Raw genomic sequence first — 23,495 nt, forward strand, 5'->3', positions numbered from 1 at the left:
CATGTGCTGGGGCCTCCCCCCCTCGTTCCATGCAAGCACTCACCTCCTTCAGCGTCTCTTCTGTTGTGCTGAAGTTGAGATTCTTAATAAACAGGGTGCACCCTGGAAGGCTCTCCTCCTCCTCCTCCTCCTCCTCCTCTTCTTCCTCCATCTGGGCTGTTGGGCCACCTGCTCTTCCCTCTGTTGGCTCTCCACTTTCTGGGCTCTCGCTGTCTGGCGCTGGCCACCCATCAACACAAACAGAAAAACAACCCCCATTCAGTGCGGCCTAACCCTACAAAGCACAGTGGCTGCTGGAACAGCTGCTCCTAAGGCTGCAGACCGGTGCCAGAGCAGGCAGCGTCGGTGATGACAAAGACCAGGTCCCAGGCTGTGCCCAGCTGCGGCAACTCCTGAGAGTGGACAGGAGTGAGCGTGAAAGTGCTTTAGCCCTTGGTTCTGCTTTAAAGTATAGAAGAGAGGTGGGTGTTTGGCGCGGAGGTCAAGACTCCTCTGGGATTCCCACATCTCGTATCACAGCACCTACGCCTGAGTCCCGGCTCTGCTTCCCAACCTGGCTTACTGCTAGTGCCACTCCACGTGGGAGACCCAGACTAAGGGAGTTCTTGATTCTTGGTGTCACCCTGACCCAACCCTGGTTGTTGCAGGAATTTGGAAAGTCAATCAGCAGAAGTGAGAGCCCTCTGTTTTTTCCTCAAACAAAATAAAAAATTAAAAAACAAAAAATTAGGGAGAAAGGAACATGAAAAAGACCAAAACTCACAAGCCTTAAATCAAACTGAACTTCAAAATAGATGGTTTTTCTTGAACCGTAAACCAAAGCAAAATAATAACTCTCCAACTCAAGAGCAACGTGACCCTTCTAAAAGTACCGAATGACAGCAAAACTCAGAACACTCTCAACAGCCCCCGAGTCTAAGGGATGCTATGTTCCACTGAAATCACAATTGCTCGTCACTTTGAGGAGCAATACACAACAGCATGCTTCCTGTATCAATGACACAGTAAATCCAGAGTTATGCATAATGACAAAAACCTGAAAATAATTCTCAACGCTGACAGACTAAAGATCAGGTGAGAGAAAAAGGGGACCAGGAAGACCTGTGGTCATCAAGAGGACGTTTCCAAAGCGGTTCAGGACACGGCCCGCGGCTCAAGATACCAAACTCAAGACGGAGGTCAAGGTATTAAGGGGTACAACGCAATTCCAAAACCGGGCTCTACACGAGAAAGCCTCACGCGTGCGCACGCACATGGACAGACTGCTGGAGGGCAACGCACAAACATGCTCCTGGCTACTTCTGAGGATGGGACTAAGGGTGGTGGAACAGGCCCAGCTACGTGCCTCCCCCCACCTCCTAAAAGAACAGCACCACAGGAAGAGGGAGGGCAGCAAGGCACTGAGTGGGCGAGGGGTGCCATGTGCGCACACAGGCAAGCACGCAGTGCTGGCAGAGGGAAGGGGAAGGTCGGCTGCAGCCCTCAGCAGCCATGGTGCTGAGTGTGTGGGTGTCGCCTACAGGTGACAGAAACCTCAGAAAGTTGGGAAGAGGGCAGTGTTGCAACCTTTGGAGATACTTAGCAGTAAGGAAATAGGCTTTGTTTAGTGTCTCTCACCCAGTTCCTTAAGTCACACCTTCAGGGCAGGGAGACCAATCCTCCCTCCACAGTGAGGCCTCAGAAGCTATTCCCAGGATCCCAGACCGCACCCACCCACCCACACATCTGAGCCAAGATTTCTGAGCCTGTAGCGCCTGCCTCCAGGGACACTTCAACCCTGCAGACCTGGCTGGCAGGTGGTTTTTACAAGTTACTTGACAACCCCAACTCACAGGGACTGGCCTCACCTCTTCCACATTCTTCACTCAGGAGTTGGAGCAAGAGGGCTTCTGGGGGCTCAAATCCATCTCCCCAAGCCCCATGGCATCTCCCTGTCCTCTGGGATGCAAGCCTACCGCTTTCAAGTCCTAATTAAACTTACATCCTATGTCAGAAAATAACTCTTTCAAGTCCTAATGGGAACAGTTGCAGTGATAATGTAATCCCTTGAACTTCTGTGGACACCCACGTCCCCCTCGAGTTCCCATGGAGGCAAGCCCTAAACCCTTCCCCAGGACAAAAAGAAGAAACCTATATAAAGCCTCTTGTCTGAGAAACCCACACAATTCACGCAAAAGGAGACCCCCACGGCGAGGCCAGGGCTGTTGGTATTCAAAAACTCAACTTTCAAAGCGCCTTGGAGGACAAGGCTGCTAGACACGGGAAAACCGATGTGAAGGAGCCAAGACCTGGGCCCGGGGCCTCTGGCGGAAATGTACACTGTTCCCGTCCTTCCCCGCTGCCCTTGGCATTGGAAACCTTGGAGATTTAAAGGAGGAAGGAATGGCTGCTGCTTCGACCTCAGTCCCCCATGCATGGGACTCTTAGCTGGATGCCCTGGGTATCCGATCTCATTTGTGATGGCAGGGGCCTCATGGGAGGCTGCTGCCTGGATTTCAGCTACCTCCACTTGGCAAGAGATTCAAGGGAGACTGAATGTTCCTGAAGAGAAGAGCAGAGGGGAGGTCTGAGACAGGGAGGCTGACGGTCAGGTTAAGGGACAGTCCCTTTCTTGGCACTGGCCAATGGCTGTGCTTTGAAAGGTTAAGCCAGTGTGGTCAGCCGCCCCACATCTTTACGGAGATGCTAAAAACACAGCCTTTCATGGGGGAAATCCAAGGTTTCTAACCCTTAGCAACTTAGCGGAATGGCATGTGGCTTCTGCACTTGGCTCACCCAGGCCTTGTGCCTGCTCCCTGTGCACAGCCCGCAGCCAAAACTGCCCCCTCCCCGTCTCCCCAGCCATCCCACCGGGAAACAACCCAGCAGCCCGGTGGCCCTTGGCTGGCAGAACGGACTCCGCCTCACCCCCCTGCACAGGAGCAGGCTGCGTCCACTTCAGAGAACTCACTCAGGTGGTCACTAGCACCTGCCGGGGAGATGTCACATATGAACTGAGTGACAGAGCTGAGGTTCAGGTGTGGGGTCAGCAGCCCAGGAACACACATCTGTCATGGTCATCCCCAGCTCAGGAAGAACAGAGCTGGTGTTGAGGGGAGGCAGGACGTGAATGGGGGCTGAAGAGGGCACAGCCGGCTCTTCCAACACCTCCAGGCCTCCAACATCGGGACATCTGGTTTGAGATGGAAGATGCTCTGAGGCAGTCTGGCCTTCCTCCAGCATCGCAGGCCCCAGCCGATTCTGAGGCTACCCTCTCTTGCCTTGCGCCTCTGTGCTCCAGAACAAACACCCTGTGCGCACCCCTCCCCCCACCCTAGAAAACTCTCAAGTCGAGGATGCCACAGTCATCACACAGGCACTGAACAAAGCAGACCTGGCAGAGAGCAGGAAGGGAGGCTGGGACACCAGAGGCCGAGCTAGCCATAGCAGCGTGAGGTGGACCAGCCCCAGGGGAGTGACCTATCCCTACCCGGCTGGCCTCAGGACCCTTCTCCGCAAAGTGGAATTTCACAAGAACCACCAACATACGTCAGCGCATTGCTGGGTTGTACTGAAATGTAGGCACGCAGTATTTCATCTACACTGCCAGGCCAAGGCACCGTGTCCCGTCCTTGCAACATCTGACTGGCCTTCTTGCTGGAGTCCTCTCATGAACACCCGCTTCTCTGAGTCACCCCCCGCCCTTCTGTCCAGGTCCCCTCCATTCTAACTACACTGGGTTCTTTTCTAATCCCTGAGGATCCTGACCCCCACCCCAACCACAGGGTCTTTGCACTTGCTGGTCCCTGTCGTCGGGTTAAGCTTCTGTTCCTAGAGCCCTTAGCTCATTCCCGAAATCCTCTTGTCAATTTGCTGCTCTGTATCCCCAACCACGTGGGGAGCTCAGAGGTCAGAGCCCAGCAGGACCGTCACTGCTGCATCCCGGGCACGGGATTCGGAACAGCTGCCCGAGGACACGTGTGGGCGATGAACAAGCTGGGCACTGAGCATGTGCGCACACAGCCTGGGTCCGGGGTCAAGGGAGGCAGCAGTGTCTCGGGAAGTGTTCGGGCCCCAAGTCTGGCTCTCTCCCTGCATGAGTCACTCAAGTTCTCTGGCTTCCTTCTGCGCTCATCACACAAGCAGGTAACAATGGGGTGGCCCTCAGGACACCCAGAGGCACAGTCCGCTGTGGGGAGCTCTCGGGGCTGCAGGTCTCGAGGCACAGTGTGCTATGGGGTGCCATCCCCTGAGCCCTGCAGGCCAAGCGTCTCTGCTCTGGCCCACGCTTGGGTTCAGAGATGCGTGGAGAAGACTAAGGACCAACGGTCATTTTTCAAAGTCCTTCTGCTGCTGGCCCCAAGCAATGAGACAAAAGGAAGACAGGGAAAGAAAAAGACAAGGCAGAGGGGGACTCCAGCAGCTGTGTGCCAGTAGAACCCCCAGGAACCCGCAGGAGCGAAGAGGGAGGCTAGCCACGGGCGGGAGCGGGTGCGCGGATTGCAAAGCAAGGTGGGCTGGAGGGGGCTGGGCGAGGCGCGGGGAAATGTGCCCGCGTCTGTAGTTAGCACAATAAAATCCAGTCACGAGCCACCGCCGCATGGGGCTTTATTCTAATCAGGCCGCAGAATTTACTGCGCCCCTCCCCTCGGCTGGCTCTGGCCGCAAGCTGACAGCAGACTGTTATCACTTGCGAGCAGCTTTGCAGGTCCTCCCCCAACTCAGAGCCCTTTATCTGGAGGTGAGGGTCTCGGTGGTGGGGAGATAAAACACGCTGTCCCCCTCCCTCGGGGCTGGGATGGAGGTCGGAACGCTCTGCAGTCAGGAGAGATGGTTCAAAAAAAAGACGACAAAAAAATAAGAAAAGAAAGGGAACGGCCTGCCCCCTCCCCTTGAGAGCCTGAGAAAATCTAAGGTTTCTGAGGCTGGCGGGGTGTCCTCCGCCAGCCCACACCCCATCCCCAGCCCTCACGCTTTGGGGACAATGGGGTGGGGGCTTCGTGTGTCTTATGTGTACGAGGGGGACGAAGGGCCAGAGGGAGCCCTGCAGATGAGCTCTGGGGGAGTTCAGAGCACAGGGTCTTGAAATTAGTATGGACCCACAGCACCTGCTGGGCGCACATCGGCCAGGAGCTGCCCACAGCCCCCATGGTGCAAGGAGCCAGTGGGCCTCTAGGAGATGCGCGAAGGTTAGTGGGGACAACACGGGCAACACTCCAACGTCACACAGCAAGTCAGAGGAACCTGGGGGACTACGGTACACTGCGGCGACCCAGAGCGTGTCTGCACCCAGGGCCCCCGCTGCGTTCCTCCTGGCCTCACTGTCCTCCTAGCAGGCTAGGAGCCCTGGGCGGAGATGGATGTGCCATCTATACGATCTCGGTCTCCCCGTTGTGTCTCATTACTGCCATGCAGGTTTACGGACTGCATCTTGCCACATCCTCATGTGTGTCCTCTAGGTCACCGTTGCATGCATCCCCAGAACACAGGGACAGCCTGCTGCGTCCTGGAGCAGCTGGGAGCCACTGGGTGACGGCAAGGTCCCAGCAACTCAAGGCCTGGAGCCAACGCTGCTCTGGCCCAGGGGTTCACTCAGCACTTGCTTTCTGATTACTCTCTGGGTGCTGGGGTGAGCTGGGTGGACAAGGCACCCACCCAGCTTGCCAGTAGACATTCTAGCAGCAGAATCAGGCAGACGGACACAAAGGAAATGAACCCGTTCATCATGCAATTCCAGGAAGCAGCAAGAGTTTGAAGGTTCCTCTGCGGGCTGGGTAGACTGGGAGCTACTTCTCCGGTTGCAAACACGCTGCCACCCTCACTATGCTCGCTCGGAGCTGGCCTAAGGCAAATCCTGCCGCATGCTGACCGCATCCCAGTCCTCCCGGGACAGCAGGGCACTCGCTTCCTTCCTGCATGTCTCCACTCCCTTGGCTCCTACATTTACAGAGCTGTGCCATGACTGGGTGCCCAGCAGGGAAGGGGTCTCCATTGGAGAGGCACAAGAAACAAGTACATACATGGACAACAGACAAAGACAGAGGCAGCCCCAGTTGTACGTGGGTCACAGCACACAGTGGAGTCCCGTGTGAAGGGGTCGCAGGCCCGAGCTGCGTCCTGCCATTGCCCACAGTGGGCTGAACACGCTCCCTGGATCTGCAGTCAGGGCTGCGACCCTCCTGCCCACAAGCAGGACCCACTGGGGGTCAGCAACTCCTACTCAGGTATTATGTATATATATGGCCTGCGGGACGAACTGACAGTTTTTGCAGGACTCTGGTGAGCTTTCCTAAGAGCTGTTACAAGGTAAGACCAGACACCCCCACTCCTTCTTCCTAGCTTCCCGTACTATCCCCTGGGGGTTCCCACGAGGCCCTCCCTGCAGCTGAATGGTGAGGACACCATGCTCCTGGAGCGTCGGGAAGTGTGAGCTCCATGGACCCCTTGGTTTACAAGGTGTGGGTGCTTTGTTACAGTAGCAGGCACTGGATGAATGCCCAAACTGTGTGCATGTTTAGGGTACGTTACTAAGTTTGATGCCATCACCCCTGCAGGTTACCAATCTGAGCCCCACACCACACAGGCCACACAGGCAACTTGGACCTGAGGCTGGTGGCCAGCCCCGGGATGCCCCACTGCCCACCTCACCTGCTGCCCACGGGCATCCTGCCCTCAGCCTGCTCTTACCGGCTCCTGGCTCTGCTGTGTCCTTTGCCGCAGGTTCCACTGGTGCATCATGGGACCTTTTCTTTGGCGAAGCTACACCGGAAAAGACGCCAACCGGAGCCCACTCCAGGTACAGGGGCACGTGGTGAAACTGCAGGGAGGGACAGGCATGCGGGCTGTCATGGCGCCTGAGCCCAGGGTGTCTCCGGGAGCCCCCGGTCGCTGGGGAGGGGGAGAAGGGGAAGCGGAATCCCTCTTGAGGTATGGCTCTCTGGGAGGACCTGTGCAACAGCCATGAACAGACAAGCCCATTCACAGGTAGTGGACGGGCACGTGTGAACCTGGAATTTTACTGTGTTTTGAAAGGTTACGTGAGAGACGCATCACTGGTGCCTCAACAGAAGCTAACAACAATTGGGGGTGATAAGCAAGCTGATCATCACATGTCCTTCTGGAACCTTCTAGAATCTCACACTACATGCAAACCTCACAGACTGATTAGATTCCAGCAAAAAACCACAAGCAAGATGAGCCAGGATTCACAGCTGGCTGCGTAGTCCTTGAGCGCTGTGACCTTGGGTTATTCACCGTGCCCCTCTGGGCCTTGGCTCTCCACAACTGCCAATGAAGATGGCACCATGACTGGAAGAGTGCAGTGAAACTGACATGGGCAGCAGGCCCCGCCTTGCCGGAGTGCCAGAGCCTGGCTCCCAGGTGGCGAGCGCCTCTCTGCAGTGGGTATGTCCACAGTAAAGGAAGACAGGGCGGGGTGTGCATTCTGGGGCTGCCGCCACTTCACAGAGGTCCAATGGAGACAGCTGAGTGTCAACCAAGGTCAGACCAGGTTTACGACAGGCTCAGAGCCCCTCCCCTGTGCCAAGTGTATGTGGCTCATGGTCTTGCCCCGTGCCAAGTGTGTGCAGCTCACAGCCCCTCCCCTTTAGCAAGTGGGTGCAGCTCATTGCCTTCCCTCCCCAGAGAGGGTCTTTCCCCATGCAGACGCTGTCTGTATCTTGGAGAGCCCTACCTTGGAATATGCCAGATGCCTGAAGGCCTTGCGGGCTTCCAGGGGTTCCAGGAACTCCACGATGGCGGTAACACCGCCTTCAGGCAGCAGCACGCGGCCCAGGCTGCCGAAGCGACCGAAGAGCTCCTGCAGCTCAGCCGCCAGGGTGCCCGCCGGGAGGTTCTTGGCCAGGATCACAGTCTTGCTCCGCTCGCCTGCGGCCTGTGGGTTGGTGAGCAGAAACCCATGGCACATCAGGGCGACACCACAGTGCTGTCTGAGGTGGCTCGTCATCAAGCTGCCCCTTCAGGCACCTCAATGAGAGAACTCCGTTTTTCCTAGCAGCTCTGGGGACGGCAAGCAGATCCCACCAGTTCCCAAACTCATTCACCAGCAGAATCTCCCCTGGGTCCCAGTCCAGCGATACTACCGATGACCATGTCGTGTGTGTCCTGGCAAAGTCATTTTGCGCTGCAGACTGCTCCCTGCCACAGGCGTGGGAGGCAGGTGCACAGGGGCAGGCTGGGACACTTGACAGGTGGTTCTCCCATTCTGGGGTGGGACGTTCTGAGTGGTGAGCCTTGCAGGGTCCCCAGAAGACTTACTGGCATCTCCCCCACCTACCCAGGACCCTGTCTCCAGTTTTGCAGGGGCTGGAGGCTGGGGCAGCGGAGCACAGCAAGCTCACCTGGCTGAAAGCGTCCAGGCAGACACCGTGGTCCAGCAGGAAGCGCCGCACTTCCTGGACCAGCTGGGTCTCCCCGAGGGCCACACGCACGGCCACGCTGCCTTTGGTCTCCTACAGGAAAGAGGACAAGAAGCCTGAGTAGCTGCCCTCCAGCCTCCCCACAGCCTGAGAGGAAGACCCGGGTGTGGACAGGTTCGTTGTGCCACCCTGACGTCCCGCCTCCATGGTACTGGCTTCCCGTGGCACAGCCACGACCCGTGGGCCCCTCTCCAGCTTTGGCCCACTTCCCACACACACTGCTTCATCCAGTCCCATGGGTTTCTGTTGGTCTTCCCCAGGCCAAGCTCCCTGCTTCTTCAAGGGTTGCCATTCTCATGGATAATATTTTATATACATTAAATAGAATGCATTCTTACAGCTAATTCTTGTTGTCCAAAAATGTGGCCATTTGGGGGCCAAGCGAAGGTACCACCTATGCTATCAGCATCTCATTTGGGTGTTGGCTCTAACACCTGCACTAACTTATTTTTTTTTTAAGATTTATTTTATTTTTATTGCAAAGTCAGATACACAGAGAGGAGGAGAGACAGAGAGGAAGGTCTTCTGTCTGAAGATTCATTCCCCAAATGGCCACAACGACCAGAGCTGCACCAATCCAAAGCCAGGAGCCAGGAGCCTCTTCCGGGTCTCCCACATGGGTGCAGAGTCCCAAGGCTTTGAGCCGTCCTTGACTGCTTTCCCAGGCCACAAGCAGGGAGCTGGATGGGAAGTGGGGCCATCAGGATTAGAACTGCACCCATATGGGATCCCGGTGCGTTCAAGGTGAGGACTTTAGCTGCTAGGCTACCGTGCTGGCAGGCTCCTGTACTAACTTCTGATCCAGCTCCCTGCTGATGCACCTGGGAGGGCAGTGGAAGACGGCTCAGGTGCCTGGAGTGCCTCCCACTGACAGCGAGACCCAGACGGAGCTCTGGATCCCCAGTGGGTGGCCAGCTGAGAAACGAACCAGCAGATGACAGATTCTCTCTCCCACCCTCTGCAACTGCCTTCTGAATAAATACGAAATAAACCTTTAAAGAAAACATAGCTATTAAGGCATTTATAAGGACTCTGAGTGTGTGCGAAGGAGCAGCCCGGGGCAGTGGGTGGGAGTCATAGCCCTATCAGAGGACGACTCTCACTGGCTGACCTTCACAGCCCAGGAGGCCACAGAGGTTTCAGGTCCACGCATTTCAAAGGTGAAAAAATACAGAATGCACAGTGAACAAAGTACTTTTCCCCTCCCACAACCAAGGGCCAACAGGCTTGCTCCCCTGGCCAGGGGAACCTTCCCTCTGCCTACACAGGCTGCCTTGCGCCCCTAGTCTTGCTCTTTGTCTGTGACTTAGTTCACAGACACAGAAAGCACGCAGCAGGTATACACACTCACGTGGTTGAACACTTGGCTCTTTGTCTGTGACTTAGTTCACAGACACAGAAAGCACGCAGCAGGTATACACACTCACGTGGTCGAACACTTGGCTCTTTGTCTGTGACTTAGTTCACAGACACAGAAAGCACGCAGCAGGTATACACACTCACGTGGTCGAACACTTGGCTCTTTGTCTGTGACTTAGTTCACAGACACAGAAAGCACGCAGCAGGTATACACACTCACGTGGTCGAACACTTGGCTCTTGGTGGCGTTGTACTTCTGCGCTATGGCATCGGCCACGGCGTTTGGCCCCATGAACAGCGTGTTCCAGTTGTGCGAGCTGAGGGGCAGACACAGAACGGGAGGTCTCACGGTGTGTGAAGGAGGGAAGATGGGCCTAAGGGGCCCCTTTCTAACACCCCTTCCCACCTTGTCATGGGCTAATTAGGCATCTGGGGGAATCTGAGGCCAACCAGCACACCACGCACAGACCCAAGTGCTGGCCGAGCACTTGCCAGGATGTGCCCTCACTGAATCCTAACGAGACAGCTATAGCAAGGGCCTAGCATGACTCTCCCCATTTCCCAGATGAGGAAACTGAGGCTCCGGAAAAACCATCACAAGTGAAAAAAAATCACACAATTCGGAAAGCAGAAGCTTGGAACTGGGAGGGTCAGAGACCCTGAGCAGTGAACAAGGACCTGGAGCTGTTGGCTTTGTCCTTGGCCTCCTTCTTCTTCTTGTACGACGACGAGCCCGGGGCCTCGCTGGCCTCGCTGGCCTCCTTCTTGATGGTGGATGGTAGCACGTGCAGCATCCTGCCCTGGAGAGGGGACGGGACAGCGAGGCATGAAGGCGTCGGATTCGGTCACAAGCCAGCTGATGGAGAACGGGACGGCAGGTGGAGCACCACATGGCCGCCTGTCCCTGTGACGCACCACCCCATACAACCCTTACAAAGGAAAGCTTGAGAGTGTTATTACTTCATGTGCGTATGTGACACCTGTGCCCCTCCTATCCCCGCACAGGTAGCAGTTACACCTGCTCGGCTCGGCAAAGCCAAGATGGGCAACTCGTGCACACACAGGAGGGAAGCAGGCAGAAGCTGGGGATTGGGGAGATGCGCTAATAAAAGCATATTGTTTACTGACACAGGGACACCAGTCCCTTCCATTCTTTTGTAGCTGCTTTAATGCCCACATCAAAAGACCTGTCTTGCCCATTCTGCTGCCAAGCTGGCATTTCTGGAGTTTATTCATACATCCGACAAGGATATGTGTTTTTTGCCAGGCACTGTCCCAGTCGCCACAGATCAGTGAAGGCAACAGGTCAGACTCTCGCCCACAGGAGCTCAGGCGGAACGGCAGCTTGCCCCGCTCTGTGTGTGCTCCCAGGCCTGCAACGTGACAAGGTTCCCCCAATCCACACACACAGAGCTCTTTTCCATCACTCTGACCCTGTGACCACCACCCCTCCACCCCCCCACACACACATCTGCTTCCTATCACTCTTGCTCTGGACTCCCTGGCCAGCTGCTGGGCAGCCTCACCTGGAACACCTGCCCGTCCACTCCTGCGTAGGCCTTCACCGCGTGCTCAGGCATCATGAAGGTGACGAAGGCGAAGCCCTTGGGTTTCTTGGTCAGGCTGTCGATGGGGTAGTGCAGCTCAGACAGGGGCCCTGAGGACGGGAGCACAGGCAGTCTCCTGGGGGCGGGCTGGGCTGGTGCTGGCGTGGGGCCGAGCCAAAGGTCAAAGGTCCCACCTTATGTCCTCATGTGAGTATCGGAGGGGTTTGGGTGGCACGGAGCAGCACCGCACTGTGCGGCCTGCCATTTGTAAGGAACCCTGGCTTGCAGACCGCCCACAGGAGCCAGGGTGCCAGTCTGCAGGGCAGGATCCAGCGACCAGGCCAGCAGCAGACACAGCCATGGAGGCGGCCCCACTCAGAGCCTGCTCAAGCATTCATCAACCTCTCCACGCACAGGGAAGGGCACAGCGATGGAGAGTGCTGGTCCAGCACCTGCTCCACCTGCAGTGTGCTGCTGTGCCTCCAGGTGGCGCCCCTACCGTATTTGGAGAAGAGCTTTTCCAGGTCCTCCTCGGTGCTGGTGTAGGGTAGGTTTCGCACAAACAGCCTCCCGGAGTCGGCCAGGTCTTCCTCCTCCTCGTTTACCCCCAGCGTGCGGCCCTGCCAGGGCTGGGCGCTGCTCTTCGGGGGCCCCTTGGCCACGGGGACATTCTTTTCTCTGAATACCTCGATGTAGCGGCCGCCTGCACAAGCACGGGAGTCAGCAAACCAGGGGGACTGGCCAGCAACTCCCAGGTAGCAGCGGCAGCCTCTCGCTGGCTGTCCCCCAGGAGACACAGCCAGAGTGGCTGAGGATGGGATCTGGCACAGCAGCCTGGGCCATGCCAGGCTGGGAGTATGAAGACTCTGAAACTCACCCTTCTTGCCAGGGCAGCTCCAACCCTGGGGGGAGTCAGCCTGGGCCACCCCGGAGCACAGTGGGGCAGCCCTGGAGTTCTGGGGCATTTTTTGGTGCTGCTGGCTGTTGTACCCTGGTGAACGTCTCCTGTGGCCACACGGCCTTGCACGCCAATCACTGCATACGCTACCCCGTCTGACACACACACATCAGGTGTGCAATAAGCATCAGGCTTGCTACCCAACAGGGGCATGACTTCAGTGGGAGCTGATGGCCAGATCAGAACCCCTTACCTGCGCCAGGACGGCTCAAGGTCGCATCCTTGGCTTTGGCTTTCATGGCGAAGCTCTCCCAAGACAGGGAGAGGGGGTTTTGCTGGGCCTTCCGCTGAGTACCCTTCCCCCGTGGGGCCAGCACCTGCTTCCAGACTTTTATCCCAGTGTTCTGTTTCCGGAAGGCCCAAGCACACACCATGCTGTTTAGACAGGCCTGTCCACCCCAGCCCATGGCATGCCCTTCCCTGTCACAGTGGCCCTCCATCCCCTCATCCGACCACTGTCCTCAGGTTGGCTCAGGTGGCGGGGGTTGCACCTGTCTGTTCACTGCTGTGTCCCCCGTGCCTCAGGCAGTGACTGCCAAACACCTCACACAAACTTGGGGGAGTAAATGAATGAAGCCGCCACCCTGTAACCAACTGGCTTTCTTACCCATGTACTCCCTGTTGCATTTCAGAGCTTTCTTCACTTCCTCTTCGCTGCTGAAATCCACGAAGACGTACCCTGAGGGAGGGAGCAGGCCTTGGTACCAGCTGCATGTCCTGGGGACACTTGGGTTTCCCCAGAGGACCCCGAACCTGTGCAGGTGCAGACAGTGGGAAAAGCCTCCCTCTGCTGCGTGTCCACACAGCCATCCTCCCGCCGTCCCATGACCGGGTTCCCTGGGGCGGCTGGTGGTGCAGAGACCTGTCCCAGAGCTGTCTCTTCTTGCACAGGGGCCATTTTCTCGGGTAGGTGGCCGGCACCCTCACCGAGGACCCCGCCACTCAGTCCAAAGTCCTTGGGGTTTTCTGCTTCTGTCACAAGACCGTTCAGAGGCTGATTCCTCTGTCCCCCAACCCCCATGCCCACGTGCCTCGACTACTTCCATCAACCCCCTACAGCCTTGTCCTCCATGGCACCCCGAGGCCGGCCCACTGCGATCCTCCCAGAAGGTTCAAGGCCTTGGGCCTCTGCATCCATGTGGGAGACCCAGAGAAAAGCTCCTGGCTTTGGACAGGCTCAGCTCTGGTCACTGCAGCCTTGTGGGGAGTGAACTGGTGGATGCCAGATTTTATTTCTCCTTCTCTCTGTAGCTCAGCCTTTCAAATAAAAAGTAAAATCTGCCTTTAAAAAAGAAATCCTTAAAAAACAAATTGTATTTCTTAAAGGGTGCCCTGAAAGTGTCCACTGTGACAGTTTCAACCTGTCACAGCCTCCCGGAAGTGACGCACACCTCACCTGTCTTGTTTCCGTGGGCGTTTCTAACGATGCGGATGGCCACAGGTTTCAGCGGGGCCAGGAATTCCACAACATTTTTCTGAAACGAGAAGTTCTCTCTTGTTCAATCCAATAAAAAAAAAAAAAAAAAAAAGCAGGGGCAAATCCCTAAATCAGACAGGCTCACAAAAGGCGTCATCTCTCACAGTGCTCCCCTGGCCTTTAAGTTAACCATGTTTTAAAAATCCATCATAGAATGGAGAGGGAAAAAAATTAGACAGTAAATGAATAACAGGAGTAACCATCATGTTAGGGTATTGTTTGTTTTTAAAGATTTAGTTATTTATTTGAAAGCAGAGTTACAGAGACAACTGCTGGTTCACTCCCTGGATGGACACCACAACAGGAGCTGGGTGACTTTATTCCTGACCTAGCTCGCTGCAAACGCATCTGGCAAGGCAGCGGAGGACGGCCCGAGGACCTGGGCCCTTGCCACCCACGTGAGAGACGCAGACAGAATTCCTGGCTCCTGGCTTCCGCCGGGCCCACTTCTGGCTGTTGCAGTCACCTGGGAAGTGATCCAGTAGATGGAAGAGCTCTTTCTCTCTTTGCTGCTCCTTTCAAATAAATACATTTATCTTTTTGTAAAAAAAAAAAAAAATAAAGTCTGTATACACTAGATTTTTTAGACGTATGGCTTGTGTCACAAACACCTGGTGTCTTTGGACTTCAGATGCTGTCACCTTACAGGAGCTTCAGCTCCTACGTGCCCAGTTAGTGCCGCCACTCGATTAAAAGCTTCTGGTTTCACAGGCTGCTTAGGCACTGCCAGCTTGAGACTCAGCGTCTTGTTTCTTCACAGCAGGTCACTGGCTGTCCCATGTCACACAGGCAGCTGGCTCTCCTCATTGCTCCAGCCTCCTGAGCCCAGCCCCTGTGCACACGCCTGTCCCTGCGCACGCGTAGGCTGTGTTCCGGTCACCGGTAGGCTCCACCAGCCCAACAAATTGGTAGCATCTCTTCAGGCTTGTCTGCGACACATCACCTGGGTCTGGAGGAAGGCCCGACTGTCATCTTGTTGAATTTCTTCTTTTCCTCATCAATTAGGGAAGAATTGGGCTTTTTCACCTTCTAAGGATGAGGCATGGCTTTCCGTTGATGTAAATCTCTTTGAAATCCTTCAGTGGAAAGTAGCAGTACCTTCCCTAGAACCTGCGGCACTCCGACCAGAACACCTGGGGCTCTTGCTCCCCGCAGTAACATATGCAGGGCATCCAGGAGGTGGGCGTTCTTCCGGGTGCATCCGAAACAGGAAGCTTTCTTTTCCCAGGATGGTGTGCCACTGTCAGTGAAGAAGGAGCCACTACTTTCGGGGCACAGTAATTTTGCAAGTGGCCACCTGGTTCTTTGCTGTGTCAATTAAACCTCGTGATTTCCGGGTAACTCAGGTGGTCTGGCTCAATGAAGACGCCCGCTTGCCAGTTTGCGGTTCAGGTACTTTCCACATGGTTTACAAATCTGAAAGGGTGTCCACCCTCACTAACAACTTGCAGCATGATTTAAGACGAGCTGTCACTTTGGAGCAGCGCCTCGGGGAAGATGAAAACGTTAACACGCATGGTGCGAGGAGTGACGCTGGGGCTGGAGCACATTTCCTCAACGCTCAGAGACGCTTATGAAACATGGGCATGAAGCGGGAGCGAAGGTTTCAAAGAGCATTTAAAAAAATAAAGACGGGGGAAGCACTGTGGCACAGCCAGGGAAGCCACCGCTCGTGACGCCGGCAACCTGTCAGAGCCCTGGTTCAAGTCCAGGCTTGCTCTGCCGCGGATCCAGCTCTCAACCAGTGGGCTGGGAAAGAAGACACCACTAGACAGCCCAAGTCCTTGGGCTCCTGCCACCCATGTGTGAGACCCAGCTGGAGTCGCTGGCACCTGACACCGGCCCGGCCCAGCCCTGGCTGTAGTGACACTGGAGAGTGAACCAGCAGATGGAAGAACTGAGCCACGCTCTCTCTCTCTCCCTCACTCTGCCTTTCAAGTAAATACATAAACAAATCTAAACGAAATAAAGACAATGGTCAATGTTCATATACAAAGTGTCTGAGTGGACAGAACCGCCCCAGAGGTGCTGACGGCTCTGCGGAGCGGGATGGGTGAAGGCGGGGTAGCCTAACCACGCTGAGGAAAGGCTGAGCAGGGTTGTCGCAGCCTGACCTGGGACCCTCGGCACCTGGATCATGAGAGCTGAAGCCACCCGCTCCCTGGCACTCCATCCGGGATGGGAATCTGCACAGCCATTCTAATCACAGGTGACGCTTGACAGCCTGCTTTTAGTATGATTGAGCTACTTTCTACTTGGACTGTCCATCCTGAACTCAGGGGAAACCAAAGAGGTGGTCCCTGCTGCTGCAGACCCCACGGGCACTCAGACCCAGTGGCTTGGCAACAGAGGCTGAGCTGTTCGCTCACACACTGCCATGAGCGCCTCTGGGCTAGAACAGCAAGGCAGGGTCACATGGTCTTGGCTGATTCAAACAAAACCTGTCCACCCCGATGGGTTATCAGCAGGTTAAAGCAGCCAACTGCCATCTTGGTGTAGCCAATCTCAATTTCTTGATCCAGACAGTATTATCAGCTTGTATGATCCCTAATTCCTTTCAGCTTAAGCCCTCAGTTGACCCCAATTCCCCCAGGCAGTGGAAGCTCCTAGCAACGCCCTCCACCCCAGACCCTCTCCTGCCCCCGGCCTGGGCTAGCACCTACCTCAGTGACATTGAACGGGGCCCCCCGCAGCTTCACAGTGTAGGGCGTGGTGGGTTCCTTCAGGTTTGCCGGCTTCTCTGTCTGAACAACGGAAAGGTAAAAAGAAGTGATCGCAGTGAGTCTCTGGTGACAGCTGCAGAAGCTGACCGGCCGACTGGGACCCTGCGAGAGGCGTCTGCTGCCAGGCAGAGCCAGAGGGCTCTGGGGAGGTTCCTGTGCCTGGCCAGTGTGGAGGTGGGAACTGCCGAGCTCCCGTGTGCAGCCCAGGTGAGGGTGGGAGCCAGGGTGTGGCAAGCTCTCGGCACAGCACCAACCTCCTGCCACTGATGGAGGGCTACTCTGTGCCCGGCACTTTACAGACACCGTGGCCAGACCCAACCTGTCAAAACAATCCCCAGAGGACTGTGGACGCAGAATTGCTCCCTGTAACTCTTGAACACTACCAGGTGAGCACACCTCAGGTTTTGGAAGCTCTACAGGACTACATGTCCCGTCCTGACTTGGATGTGTGCCCTGGGCCACGGAGCCGAGGTGTGACCCTCACTTGCCCTGCACAGAGCCCACCCACCCAACACGGCAATACAGATGTGCCTGAACCTGCATGTGGCCATAGCCGAGGGCGAGCTCTGCTCCTAGGGTTAGCCTCCTGAAACCGAAAGGCCCAGCCTGGCAGCGAGCACGGAGGCATGGCGGCGTGGACGCTGGCTCCAGGGGTTGGGGCCACGAGGAACCCACTTCCCAGACGAGCAGGTGTGCTTTCTGCAGGCAAAGCATCTCCTTCCACAGTCCCGCAGCCACGGTCAGGGTGGAACCTGACCCTGCCACTGGGGGACTTCACACCCTGCTCCACCCTGACATCTACAGGCTCTCCTTAGGAAAAAAAGGATGGGAAGTGGTCATCAGACGGTGCAGCAAACGAAAGGGAGAAGGAGGAGGTAAGGGGATGAAGGTCTCTCTGACTCACTGGAAAATAACAGGCCAGGCTGGGAAGTGTGGGCCGCACAGAGGGGTAAGGGCGCAGCACCTGGCAAGGTGTCGGCTGGGCCTGCCCTGCAGCACAGAGCACTCCTGGGGACAGGAGGTGGCTGTCCTCCAGGGAGCACCCTCATCTATAACCCATCCTGGAGCAGGGTGCACCTGGGTCTGAGTCTCGACCCAGCCACTTCCCAGCTGTAGTCTCACCTTTAAAATGGTACAAGAACACCTGCTGTACCAGACTGCAATGAGGGCCAGCGGGCAGCAGGTGCGGTCCCTGGCATGTGCTAAGTGTTCCTTACCTATACCCACCATTGCTGATGGTCAGCTCAGCTCCTCCCACAGCCGTGTCTCCTGAAGCCAGTGGCCTGAGGTCAAACACACTCGGCAAGCACAGGACTGGCCTGAGACCCGCGGCCAGCCTTAGGGCCACCAGGCTGTCCCTCCGCATGAGCCCCACCCCCCGCACACACCTGGGCTCTGGCCTCCGGCGCTCTCCAACGTCCAGGCTGGGCTCCTTGCTCCTGGCCAGAGACCCCGCTCTCTCTCTCCTCGGGGGCAGGAGCGGCTGCGGAGTCCTCTCCCTCAGCCTCACTCTCGGCGTCACAGCTGACTGCTTCGTCTTCGCTCTCCTCTTCCTCGGAAGAGGAGGCCTCGGCCTGCACCACTTTGGACCTTAGGTAGTCCATGTCCGACAGCTCCTGGCACACAGCCGTCTTGGCTTGCAGCCCTTCCTCCTCTGGACAAATGGAAACTCTGGGTCAGGGCCAGAGGGCTGCAGCAACAGCAGGCACCACAGGCCCCAGGGGGAGTGGCCACGCCCGCCAAGACCGGAATCAGTGGGCCCAGAAATCCCCTGGCAGGCACTGTCGAACAGCAAGCCACCACTGCCCTCAAGGTGTCACCCGTGCCCCCACTAAAACCTGTAGCCCCATTCTTGTTCTTGTGGTTGTCTTCATTGTAGCTTTTTTCCACTATCCGTACTGTGTGTATCTATGCATAGAGACATGGGGGCAGGATTCCTACAGGGGGACCAATCAGCATGGGCACCACCCTGCAGTTACCTGCCTGCCCCGATGCCAGCAGCTTTAATGCACTTAGATGGCAAGGCCCGCAGTCCGGGCACTCACTGTCCATCAGCCCTCTGGGGGTCTGTACCTCCCCCACGCCTGCTACTCAGTATTCTCCGGGATTTGCAACCGGGAGAAAGGATACTTTATCCGTCCTTATCTGACACAAAATGCTACAGAGACAAAGCCCCCCCCCGGGGGGGGGTAGAGAGCAGGAGTGAGCTGGAGTCTGTTACCAGCAGGACTGGCCCTGCACACACGGGACTGTCACTCTCTCTCGAGCCTGCCAGGGGGTCTGGAAACTCAGGAAGAGACCCCTGACTCCCTGACTCCGCAGGGAGGACTCCCTCCGGCCAGCCAGCCAAGCTCCGACTCCCCGTCTCGCCATCCTGAGCAAACAGCCTGGCCCTCCAGTGCCGCCTTCCCCTCTGTGATGCCTGCTGCCTGGCCTGGCCTGCTTCCTCTCCACTGCCCTACAGCACCCCACCCAGCCCCTCCAGTGCTTTGATCCTGAACACTCCGCCAGGCCTGAAAGTTGTGTCAAGTTCATACCTGCTTGTTTTCATACCAGCACCGCCCCTCCATTCACTCTGCACTGCATCTGCTGTTCAGCCTCTCCTTCCGAGGATGAAGGCTCGCTTCCTATCCTCTGTAGCGAGGCCCCCTTTCCCTCTGCTGCACCTGCCGCACACTGTACTTCCCTGCCTTTCTCTGCCCCTGCTCCAGTAACAGCTCCGCGGGTCACAGGCTCAGGCTGGTGCTCACTGCTACGTCCCTGACGTGGACTGGCAAACAGCAGGTGCTCAGGAACATGTGACTGAGTGGCGGAACAAATGACTAGTAGCAGTTAAGACAAATGTATCTGCAAGTGGGGGCTGGTGGGCAGTGTCATTCCCAGAGGTGGGCCCAGAGGGCAGGAGGCCTGAGCTCACACCGGACCATGCAGCAGGCACAGAACACACCCACACATCCTCTCACCTTCCAGGTCCGCCCTGGCTCTCTCTTCCTCTTCCTCCTCACTCTCCTGCCCTGAATCGGAGTCGAAGTTCAAGTAGTCATCGGCCGCCTTGCTCTGCCGCCCTTTCAGGGGCTCGACGTCCAGGGCATCGTTGGCCCACGTGGCTGCCTGCGCCCGCCTCTGGTGAACTGACAGGAACTCCTGGAACTCAGTATCTTCCCTCAGCTGGGAGAAGGGACAGGAGGCGGAGTAGGCTCAGAGATGGTTCAGCATCCTAACTCCGGGTGGGGTGAGCATCCCCAAGCACACCTCCTCTTTCTCCGGCGGCTCTGGGGGTCGGCTGAGGCAGGCACCGAGACATGGCAAGGGCCGATGCAGCGCAGCCTCCACCCCTCCCGCCCACAGCTGCCCTCCCTGGACAATCCCCCACACACCCTGTCCAGGGTGCCCAGGACACCCACCTTCCCCAGCTCACTCGGGACCTTCTTCTTGTCCTGCAGGCAGAAGGCAGATGGTTAGGGTCACACACAGATGGAGGGAGAGAAAGGCGGACCCGCCCACCTCCCAGAAGAGCCGCCCTGTGGACTGCGTGGCTCGGGCCGGGGGACCACCAACGCACTCTCTTAGTTTCAGGGGGAGCCGGAGCCTGGGCAGGCGGCTTGGCTTGCTGTGGTTTCTGGGCGTGTTTGCTCCAGGCTCGGGGCTTTGTCGGGTCCCCGAAGGACTTGCAGAATTCCACCTGCATGGGAAAGAGATGTGCTTGTCACAGCTTCCAAGGTGCTATCCTACAACCCCTGGGAGCCTGCGTCTTGAAAACAGGCAGCTGGCACTGACTTGCTGGGTGAATGGAGTGCAAACTGCTAATTCTCCCCAACCTCGGCTTTCTTCACAAAGCCATTATTATGGTTACACTGACTGAGGAATCCCAGGCCACGTCCTGTATCTTGGCCCCCACAGAGTCTCCAAACTCTGGAACCCAAGTTCTTAACCACCCACCCGTGCTGCCCCCGAGTGACGGTGAGGGTGGCACAAGAAGACACGGGCTGAGTGTCCAGCTGGAGGGTGTGTGCGGCAAAGCTGAGTGGAGGCTGTGAGTGCCCACCTGGCCAGCCCTGCAGGACAATTCCAGACGAGTTACCAGGCCTGCCTCACTCCTGTACCTCCCGGGATCTGAGACGAGCCAGGTGGGCTTCGCCTGAGGCAGGCCAGCCAACCATAGTCCAGAAGGGAGGTGGCTGCCATGTGCTTATACCTCTTTTGTACGGATGCATGTTCAAACAGTACAAGAAAAGGATAATGAGTGCAAAAACAAAACAAATATTCCCATTCCTGTCTTCTGGATGGGAAATGATTAGCCTTTGGTGCCCTGCGCATGGCACACACACAGACACGCACCCCAAGGGATATGTGTATGACTGTCTAACTGCCATATGCTCGCCCACCATCTGTTTGTTCTCAGCAAACTTTCACCGGGACACTAAACGCAGGCAACGAGGCCTAGCAAGACCTTTCTCCAGGAAATTTTCCTGGCTTCTTCCTGGCCAGGACAGGGGCCCCTCTGTTCTACTGCCCTGGCCATGCCCCCATCACAGCACCGAGGACGGAGAACACAACCTGCCCATCCCCCTCTTCACCTTACATGCTTAGGCGTCTGGCCCCATGGGCACCAAGGCCTGGGTGGGGCATTCTTCTGAACTCCCGGCTACAATCAGGCGCTCACGGGGGCGTGCCTGCTGAAGGGGTGAGGGAATGCGTCACACACAAGTGTGTGGTTCTCAGAGTGTCGTCTTAGGACGAGCAGACTCAGGTCAAGCTTTTTAACAAGCTTTGGGGCGAGTCTGATGCCTGAACCAGCGAGCAGCCCAAAGATGTCACAGCCTGAAGGAGGACAGACTTGGGACACGAATGTGGCACGGGAGGTCAGAGGCAGCGCCACCCTCCAAGGCCAGCTGGCATGAGCACCCCGCAAACTCACCGTGATCCGGGACGTGTCAACGAAGCTCCTGTGGAAGTGGCTCAGGGCCTTCTGGGCCTCCTCCTCGGACCTGAAGCCGATGAAGCCGAACTTGCGGAACTTGCCCTCCTTGGTGAACTTGAGGCTGCAGTCGGTCAGCGTGCCGAAGGCAGAGAACAGCTGCCGGAATCGCTCCTCCTTCATCTACAGGGGCACAGTGCGAGGAGGGAGCAGGTGGGGATCACCGGAGCACAGGCTCCTCCAGGGGGCAGAGTGCTCTGTTGGGCCAGACCAGGTCCCAGCCCTGACTCCAACACTAGTCGGGGGGCCTTGAGCAAGCCCCATACCCACTTAATGCAGGAGCCAACTGAGGCTCCCCTACCCTGGGGGAAGAGGGTCCACTAGGAGGAGACGCCAACAGCAGCAGGACTGGGCAGACATCTGCAAATATTTATATAACAAGCAAACGACTGCAAGGACACGGCAAATCATACACACGTTTCCTAAATGTGCCACAGAGCATTCCCAATCCCGCCCACTTCCTAAGCCCTGGAATCTGGATGCGCTGGACAGCCAAAGGGACTGCCATGTGACTGAGGATCTTCGGATAGGGAGAGCATCCTCCTTGAACCCAATGATGCCAGAGGGTCCTTCTAGACGCTGGCAGGTGAGCTGAAGCAAGGCATGTGACCACAGGAGCAGAAGCTGAAGGGTAAGGGATATGAGTCGGGGGTAGGGGTGGGAGGAGACGGGAAGGTGTCCCTAGAAGCTGACGGCAAGGAGGGGTAGCTCCCGCCCCCTCCTATGCGCGCGCACACACACACACACCTGGAACCTCCATCAGGGCTGCCCACATCCTGATCCTAGAATTTCTGAGCTCCAACCCCACCAGGAAGTGACTGTATTATTTATGCCACTGGCTCCATGGCACCATCTTCAGGTCACACACTGAGTCTACGACACCTTGGTTAGCACCACCCCCCACCCTGGGGGACTGGCTCCCAGCCCCCAGCAGCCTCACAGCTCAGGGGGCTTCCAAGCAGACACAGGGGGATTTGTGTCCATGGCTGTCGAGTGATGGAGAACTCAGGGCCCCCACAAACAACCCGCCAAGCCTGAGGAGGCAAGAAGCCGCTGTCTTCTATGAAGCAGCTGCCCACAGCCCAGAAAATCTGGGTTGGGACTCGCCTGGGAAACCTGAGAGAGGGAATTCCCACCTTGGGGCGGAGAGGTACCTGCACCCACCATGGCATTCCCCTGCACTTGCACTAGTCCACTCCGGACAAAGCCCTCCCACAAAGGCCCTGGCTGATGCTCCTCATCCTCCTGCCCCAGGAAGCCTGCCCAGATTCCTCAGGCTCCCACAGCACCCCGACCCAGTGGCCCTTCAATCCCTGCACCTTGCTTCGTAAGTAGCTGGCATCTGCCCTACCTCCACCTGCAACATTCTACCCAGTGCCCTTATAATCCCCGCATCTTCCATAATAACAAGCCGGGGTCCACCCCGCTGCCACCTACAACGTCAGCAACACAATCGCTCACGCACTGATGGTAAACGGTGGCCAGCAGTGAGGAAGGCCAAAGCAGGACCCACAACCCCATCACTCAGGTCAGTTCCCGTGGCATGGGACCTCCAGGCCTCTCACTGCCCCCTGCTGTACCTTGCTTTTCTTCACCTGTACAATAGACATAGTCATGAAATCTGCCTTGCCAGATCGTGGTGAGGATTCAATGTTCCCTTATGCTTAGAAAAGGGAACCCACACCTGGCACACAGCTGACTGTGTAAGTGGTAGCAACACTGTTCCACCTTCTCTAACTGTATCCTCCACCAGACTAAACCAGTAATGCGCAGAGCTGCTCAGTGGAGAAACACAGAAGCCTGGAGGGCAAGGATTGGTAGCCATGGCAGAATCCCTACCCAATGAGATGCTACTAAGGCTGCTGAGGGCATGGACCAATGATTGCTATTCGTTACGTATACTGCTTAAGTACTGATGGAAAAAAGCAGCACACACCCACGTCGAGGGGACTGGAGATCTGCCTCTTTCACCGAGGTGGGGCCTCAGCACCCTTCCCCGCTCCCCTGGGGAGCGGGCAAGGGACAAACAGCAAGAA

At 56.9% G+C, this 23,495-nt stretch overlaps 1 protein-coding gene across 1 annotated transcript in view; it reads right to left on the bottom strand.

Moving 5' to 3' along the window:
* Positions 1–23,495, bottom strand: part of RBM19 (RNA binding motif protein 19) — an 89,727-nt gene that overhangs the window by 65,279 nt on the left and 953 nt on the right. Inside the window, exons 2-17 of the mRNA XM_004595279.2 lie at positions 21,400–21,582; positions 20,044–20,163; positions 19,886–19,918; positions 19,445–19,649; positions 17,870–18,135; positions 16,422–16,502; positions 13,678–13,756; positions 12,889–12,960; positions 11,823–12,026; positions 11,303–11,433; positions 10,455–10,576; positions 9,997–10,093; positions 8,340–8,450; positions 7,673–7,873; positions 6,667–6,796; positions 44–219 (exon numbers count right to left, since the gene is read on the bottom strand). Of these exons, the coding sequence (XP_004595336.2) occupies positions 44–219; positions 6,667–6,796; positions 7,673–7,873; positions 8,340–8,450; positions 9,997–10,093; positions 10,455–10,576; positions 11,303–11,433; positions 11,823–12,026; positions 12,889–12,960; positions 13,678–13,756; positions 16,422–16,502; positions 17,870–18,135; positions 19,445–19,649; positions 19,886–19,918; positions 20,044–20,163; positions 21,400–21,582 (2,211 nt within the window). The remainder of the gene's footprint in view (positions 1–43; positions 220–6,666; positions 6,797–7,672; positions 7,874–8,339; positions 8,451–9,996; positions 10,094–10,454; positions 10,577–11,302; positions 11,434–11,822; positions 12,027–12,888; positions 12,961–13,677; positions 13,757–16,421; positions 16,503–17,869; positions 18,136–19,444; positions 19,650–19,885; positions 19,919–20,043; positions 20,164–21,399; positions 21,583–23,495) is intronic.

This window comes from Ochotona princeps, chromosome 29, assembly GCF_030435755.1.
Source record: "Ochotona princeps isolate mOchPri1 chromosome 29, mOchPri1.hap1, whole genome shotgun sequence".
Classification (NCBI taxonomy): Eukaryota; Metazoa; Chordata; class Mammalia; order Lagomorpha; family Ochotonidae; genus Ochotona; species Ochotona princeps.